The sequence below is a fragment of the Emydura macquarii genome, unplaced genomic scaffold (assembly GCF_026122565.2).
Source record: "Emydura macquarii macquarii isolate MOO-44397 ecotype Brisbane River unplaced genomic scaffold, CSIRO-AGI_Emac_v2 contig_2681, whole genome shotgun sequence".
Lineage (NCBI taxonomy): Eukaryota > Metazoa > Chordata > Testudines > Chelidae > Emydura > Emydura macquarii.
In genome coordinates this window covers 1903873-1911071 of record NW_027132818.1, presented here as the reverse complement: position 1 = coordinate 1911071, position 7199 = coordinate 1903873, and the positions used below count along the sequence as shown (strand labels likewise).

The 7199-nt window shown below is 41.4% G+C and overlaps 1 protein-coding gene across 2 annotated transcripts; it reads right to left on the bottom strand.

Moving 5' to 3' along the window:
* Positions 1–2150: 2150 nt before the first annotated feature.
* Positions 2151–6819, bottom strand: DNAJC28 (DnaJ heat shock protein family (Hsp40) member C28). Of its 2 annotated transcripts, none has more exons than XM_067565587.1 (3): positions 6747–6819; positions 4031–4226; positions 2151–3548 (listed from the first exon to the last, which is right to left on the bottom strand). In XM_067565587.1, the coding sequence occupies exon 3, from the start codon at positions 3500–3502 to the stop codon at positions 2363–2365; it is 1140 nt and encodes a 379-aa protein (XP_067421688.1). In that variant the 5' UTR covers positions 3503–3548; positions 4031–4226; positions 6747–6819; the 3' UTR covers positions 2151–2362. The 2 variants fall into 2 exon arrangements, with proteins under 2 accessions (XP_067421688.1, XP_067421687.1); XM_067565586.1 differs by having other exon boundaries at positions 6620–6755.
* Positions 6820–7199: the final 380 nt, after the last annotated feature.

Genomic DNA, 7199 nt, shown 5'->3' with positions numbered 1-7199 from the left:
TGTATTTGGAAGTATTTTAATATTATTTTTCACAAGTCAGAACTAAGAGAATTGTCATCAAACTCAAATTTGAGACCCATTATTAGATATAGCATGAGCTGGAGAATTTAACTGCTCCCTGGGCAGTTCTTTCTTGTGTTTGTATAGTTAAAAATACAGTTCTTAGATATTATGGGGCTACATGCTTTAGAAATGCTGATTAGATAGCAGACTATTCTTAAGATTTTATGGCCCAAAATATTTATATTAGCCTTGCAAAAATATACTCACCCAGATGGAAAATAATCAAATTTTATTTACCCCTGCCATCATCATCATCTGGGTAAAGGGTGGAAAAGCAAATCTTGTGCCCAATGATTTTTCATGACCACTTTGTAAAGCTGATTTACAGCACAAGGAATCTATTCACATCTATTCAGTTTGCACTTGAGAAATGAGCAATTATTTTATTTGTTCAAAGCTACTGTAGAGTTAGTTCAATTAGTAATGCTGATCAGATTCCTATAGGTTATCTGGACAAACAGAAGTTACAATCTTTTCAATACTATTGTGTGAAATTACTTTTATCGGCTTTAATTAAGCCCTAAATTTAAATAGAAGACTGCCTGGTCTGAAATTTCCATTATAAACAAGAACCACTAGAGGTCACTTATACTCTTCAATAAATATGCAAGCATTCATACAACACTGATATCTAAAATGAGCATAGTTTGTGAAAGGCCAAAATATTCCGAGATGCTAAAATAACGTATTCCAGCACTCCGTGACTTTGAAGACTGCTATTCATAAGACAAAAAGGAAAATGTACCCATTTCAGCTGTCAATAAGATCACTGAATATTGAAAGGCCCTAATATAACCTCTTGAATTTCTCTTCTTAATGATTAGATCAGAGGTCCCCAAGCTATGGGGTGTGCTCCCCGCGGGGGTGCAAAGAAACATTTGGGGGTATGTGGCTGGGCCAGGGCCAGCCCCCCTGAGGGGCGAGGAGGGAGCACCACCCAGTACTGCTCTGCCTTGAACTCTGCTCCAGGCCTGGCTGCAGCCTCCTTGCTCGGTCCCTGGTCGCAGCCCCCAACCCCCACCTCAGCCCTGGCCCCCACTCCTAGCCTTGGCCCCAGCTGGGGATGAGGGAGGCATGGACAGGGGCAAGGGCGGTGAGGGGTAAAAAGTTTGGGGACCATTGGTTTAGATGATAATGAAAAATTATCATCCTTATCCTACCACAACTAAAGGGTGCAACAGTGCAAGCTTCTCAATTGCATGACCTACCACCAATAAACTCAGCTCAGTGGGATTGCATATGAGTTCGTGCACATCACACCAGTCTTTTACTTGCTTTGCCTGCTCATTTCTTATGAGTGGATGGACTACAGAAATGGACATGAATCCTGCTGTATGAAAAACTTATGAGAGCCAATCTCAGTCTTTGCCATATCAAAGAAACAGAGAATGCAAGGACAGCACAAGCACAGTACAAAATAAGTGTATCTGCAAACAACTGCAATAAATTCAGGTTTGATTTTTGCTTGATCACCTGTTGAGTTTTGATTTTAATACTGTTTCAGCTTTCATTTGGAAGGGTCAGATATTGGAAGCAACTATCGGGGGACAAAAAGTTGTGGTGATGGTGAAGTTTAAATTCTGGGCCAGTCAGCTTTCTCAGTGTCCTTTTAACATATAAGCAGCATTCAGAAAACAGAACTAGTAACTAAGCTCCCAGCATTCTCAGGAAAACGTCCAATCTACTTATTTAAAGAAATACTCACTAGGCTCAAGCAAGCAGGGATTCTAATATTAGCCACAACTCCTTATATCAAAAAACAGTCTCTGACCACAATGTATTTTTAAATAAGAACATTTATTACTTTACAAGGCTCTATTTTTTAACCTGTCAACTGTTCCTTGCTGTGAGCATTCAAACTAATAGGGTAGAGTGGTTCAATGAATAGAGCACAGGAGGGGAAACCAGGAAATATCAATTCTATTCTTGGTTCTGTTATTAATTTTCTGTCATTTCTTTGCATGTCAGTTTCCTAATTTGCAAAGCAGAGATAATGGTACTTTAAAAGGTTTAATTATTTCTGTTTTATCCAAATAAAATATTGCTTTGATATATGCAGAAGAAGAATAAGCCTGACAAAAGCAAAACTGTCTGAGAAAAATTATTTATTCTTAAGCAGCTTTCAACTGACCACCTGCAGAACCAGGTCAGGCAGCTAAATTTCTTCTAACCATTACAACAGTAAAAAAGGTAGGTTTTATATTTTCAGTAAACCTGAAAAATTCTCTCTCAAACTATAAAATGTATTAACATCAAAGTGCATTCAATATTTAATCAAAACAGATATATCCATTTTATTTTATTTCAGCATAAGATGTATCCACTTCAAAAAGCTAGATTTAAGCCTAAACATTTTAACATTTTCTTGTTCCTTTTCCTTTGTATCGGCATCAATGGCCTTTGATTTTTCCACCAGGATCTCATAAGCCTTCTGTGCTCGTGCAATTTCTTTGTCTGCATTAAAATGAACCATTTGTCTGTTCAGAATGGGAACAATTAAATTGAAGTCATTAATTCTTTTGTTTAGTTTCTTGATATCTTCTATAAATTGTCCACAAATTTGATTCCATTGTTTCTGTCTACATGATGTCATTGGCTCTCCAAGTTTATTCCTAGATGCTACTATGTCCTTTCTTAGTTCCTCAATAGTTTCCCGTATTTCTTTCTGCATCAGAATCCATTCTGGTTGGTATCCATTATCTATTAGAATTCTGTTCAGGTTGTGAGTCATAGGATCAACATGTGGACAGTATGAAAATTTCTGCAATGGTTTTCCTTTACCACTGAGATTATCAAAGTCTCCTTTAGCCATTGATTCCTGGATGAGGTCCTCAACTAAACGGTCAATTGCTTGGGTTATTTTTATCTTCTTACTCTGCCTTACATCTTTGGCTATCATAGTATTCGTAGCATACTGGCTCTCAAGTTTCTGCTTTCGATATTCCATCACCTGCTCAGTTGCACGATCAACTCTAAACTGCATGTACTGTCTCTCTCTTTGACTCCGAGTCCCGAAACCAACACCTTCAAAACTTAAATACTGCCTATGCTGTGGTGCTTTGGATCTCAATTTGTCTTCCTCTTCCTCCTCACTTTCACTTGATTTCATTTTCTTGGCCACATCAGAAAGCACAGTTCTGTATGCTTCTTCTATCTGCATAAACATTGCAGAATCAGCTGTGATGGAACCACTGTCTGGATGATACTGTTTGGCAAGGTTTCTAAATGAATTTCTTACATCATCTAGGGAACACCCTTCCTGAAGTTTAAGGAGCCTGTAAGAGTTTTTTATGTTATTTTTAGGCTTGTAACCTGACAACATTCTATGATAAATGATACAGGGATAAGGAAATATTTTCACTTTTTTGGGAATCATTCTTGAAAGTGTCCAGAGATGACATCCAATATTTTTTGTCAATGTGACACAAAGCCACTTCATATTTCTTCAGATGCTGCTACATCCTAAACAATGACCTGTAAAAAAACTGAAAATAAAATAAAACTAATGTGTTATATTTTAAAAGAAGCACTATTTTTTTAAATCTTCTGATATTAACCAGTTATTTTCCTTTACTTTGAAAGATTATCAAAATTCAGATGAATTTTTATGTACAAAGACCTTTATTTTGGAGGCCACCTCTCAGTCATACACTTGCCAATATATATATAGTGTAACAGCAGATTAGTACTGTTTACACACAGAAAGTTCCCATATACTCTACAAATGAAAATTCATTTGCAACACAGCTCTCCCAATATAGCAAAAACAGCAGTTCTCTTTTGCAACATAAATGTCCAAGACTTTACACAGATACAAAGATTTAGCATATTTTTTAAAACACAGTTAGGTCCTCTCTACATTGCAGAGAGTTCTGCTTTATAACTATGTTGGGGACATGACTGTGTAATAACAAGGCCCTGCCAATATAGTTGCATTTTAGTCAGGCTCTAAATATAAAATATTCACCAACTGGACACCATATCCACAGTTATGAATGCCACAGGATCAACTTTCCAATGTATACTTAAAGGTTTATTGGATCAGCACATGGTATATTTTGCAGCATAAGTTAGAGCCATATTCATATTATTTAGTTACTTAGATGGCAAACTGCTGCACCGCAGTAGGACTCAAATATCCTAGACGCCAACCTCTTTCACTCCTGTTAGTTAGATAAAATAAATCTAGAACATGAACTTTTTAGTAAGAATAGAAAAGACCAATAATGCCTAACCTCTGATTCTGCTGAGAAAACTGGCTGTTGAAAGTACTGGGATCCCAAGGCAATTTCATTTTCAAATACATACATAAAAATAAATTTTCACACAAAAATCAACTATAGAAAGATACAAAACGAACAAAAAATAATATACCACTGAAACTACCCATTATTGTTAGTGAGAATTGTCAGCCTAATTCCTTGTGCAGTATATTAAGAAGATCCTCACATTTACCACTGAGCCATCAGGAAGTTTAGACTTGAAATTAGATGAAGGTTTCTAACCATCAGAGGAGTGAAGTTCTGCAATAACCTTCCAAGGGGAGCAGTGGGGGCAAAAAACCTACCTGGCTTTAAAACTGAGCTTGATAAGTTTATGGAGGGGATAGTATAATGGGACAGCCTAATTTGGCAATTGACTGATCTTTGACTACTTGCGGTAAATATGCCAATGGCCTGTGAAGGGATGTTAGATGGGGTGGGTTCTGAGTTATTACAGAGAATTCTTTCTTGGGTGTCTGGCTGGAGAGTCTTGCCCGCATGCTCAGGGTTTAGTTGATCGCCATATTTGGGGTCAGGAAGGAATTTTCCCCCAGGGCAGATTGAAGAGGCCTCCCCCTTTTTTTGGGGGGGGGGTCTTCCTCTGTAGCATGGTGGATTCTCTGTATCTTGAAGTCTTTATTTAAACCATGATTTGAGGACTTCAATAACTCAGTCATAGGTTCAGAGTCTATTACAGGAGTGGGTGGATGAAGTTCTGTAGCCTGTGACATTATGCAGGAGGTCAGATTAGATGATCATATTGGTCCCTTCTGACCTTAAAGTCTATGAGACCACCACCACCTCCCACAAGTCTTTGTGTCAGCTTGCATTTCAAGATATAAAATTGGACAAAATGAATCAACTAATGTTACTTAAATTTTCTGCAGCTAGCAGACTATCTATTTAGAATAACCCTTTTGAAGACAGGTGAGATTAGAGGCACTCAATATTGATCATGTGTCCTGAATGCCTTGAAAAGATACTACTCCACACATTCAGGATCAAAGCACATGCCCAAAACCCTAAGATGAGCAGGGGTTTGTTTTATTTTCTAATCACATTGCCTTATTTTACTTGCTTGGTATAAACATTAACCCCATGAATTCTTGTGGCTTTGGTTATGCAGGAGATTGGACTAGATAATCATTATGGTCTCTTGTTGCCTTAAAAACCAATGAAAACATGTTAAACAAGATCAATAGATCAGCTCTTAGAACGGAGTGCATTAGTCAGAGGGTGAATCCCCTACAACTCTGTATAATTGTTTTTCATATTCTCATGCTTACTCAAAATAGTGTGTTTAAAGTTATTGTGCCTATTAGTCACTTAGAGTTGCTGTCAAATAAGGCAGGTTAGGCTCAAAATTAAGAGTTGCCTTATATTTACGATCTGATTGGAAAAAAATTTCAGATGTTAAGTGTCACTTAAAAGTACATATACAATCCAATACTCGTTACTAGTGTTTAAATCTAAAAGTAACATTCCACTACTGATAACTTTACATAAAAGCTGCTACAATTATATAGAATATTGTGTACAGCTGTGTGTGCTGTTTTATGTAGGATATTTATGTAAGGCCTATGCAAAATGGTATTTTGTACTATCGTGTTCTACCAAAGTATTTAACTAAAATGGCATCCTCACTGCTTTGGTGATTTTGGCTGTAATCCTGCAATTTACAACAGACAAGGACTTTCTTCTCTGACAGAGGCTTCTGTGAGAAAATCCTGCTGTTAATTAAATGAACATTTCCCTCTGCAGACACTCACTTTGCTCACAGCAGCAGGGTTACTCTAGACTCGCAGTTTAGCATAAGACTTGATTATTTGGCTCTAGAGATACTTTTTCCCCAGAGAGCAAACAATGACTTGACAACAGCCATCGACAGCTGTGCGATAATGTAGTGGGAAATTGCACTGGGGACCCCCCCCCGCAGATCAGGAACAGGGTCAGGGGCGCACCCTGAGACCGGTTTCCTGCTTCATTCCAATGACTCGCTGCCCAGGACCTGCCCAGCCTGGGGCTTATCGCAGGGTGATGGGCCACTTCAGGAGCTGGCTAGAGGCAACCCAGGTGCACCCTGTGGGGGTGAGGCGGCCGGGCGCTGCCATTAGCCGGTCAGAATCCGGGGGGGCGGTGGGTGCCCCGACTCACAGTCACGCCCTCCCCTCCAGCCGGCGCCCCCAAACCCCACCGCGGGGGATAGGGCCAGGCCCTGTAAGTAAATAACGCCCCCTCCCTCACCGGGCCCGCCTATCAACACCGCTGCCTGCTGCTCAACGCTCCCACCTCACCTGGCCCCCTCCGCGCGCGGCCCTCCCGCTGCCGTGATAGGCGTATCGCACGCGGGGAAGAGGGGGAAGGCGGAGGGCACGCGCGGGGGGGGAGGGGAACTAGGGAAGGGCAGGTCGTTCTCTTCACCCTGCGCTCAAGGACGGCTCCGTCCTAGCTGCTCTCAGTCAGTCAGTCAGGGCATGGGCAGTCCCGTCTCTTCGCCCCGGCCCTCCCATTGGAAAGAGGCCCGGCGCGCGCACCCCGGCTTTTGTGCAGTCTGGGATTGTGGGATATGTAGTCCCGCCCCAAAACAGCGGCCTCTCCCGACCACCACGTGACCCCACTCCTGCGTCCGCCTGACACGTGACTAAGTCTGGGATTTTTTTTTTCAGTTTACTTTTGTGACGCCACGTCTGGCTGCCCGCCCCGCTCGGGGCTGCCTGGGAACGCGTCACGTGGGCGGGAAGCCCCAATCCCCATGTGTGTCTGTGTCTGCCTGAGCCGGAGGCAGCTGTGTGGGGGCGGGAGGCAGGGGAGGCCCACGTGTATGAGGCGGGGCGGGCTGAGAGCGCTCCGGCCCGAGTGGGAGCGGGGCGGGGT

What these genes read in the sequence shown, in the direction of transcription:
- DNAJC28 (XM_067565587.1), bottom strand. Translation starts at nt 3,502, where the DNA reads ATGAAGTGGCTTTGTGTCACATTGACAAAAAATATTGGATGTCATCTC.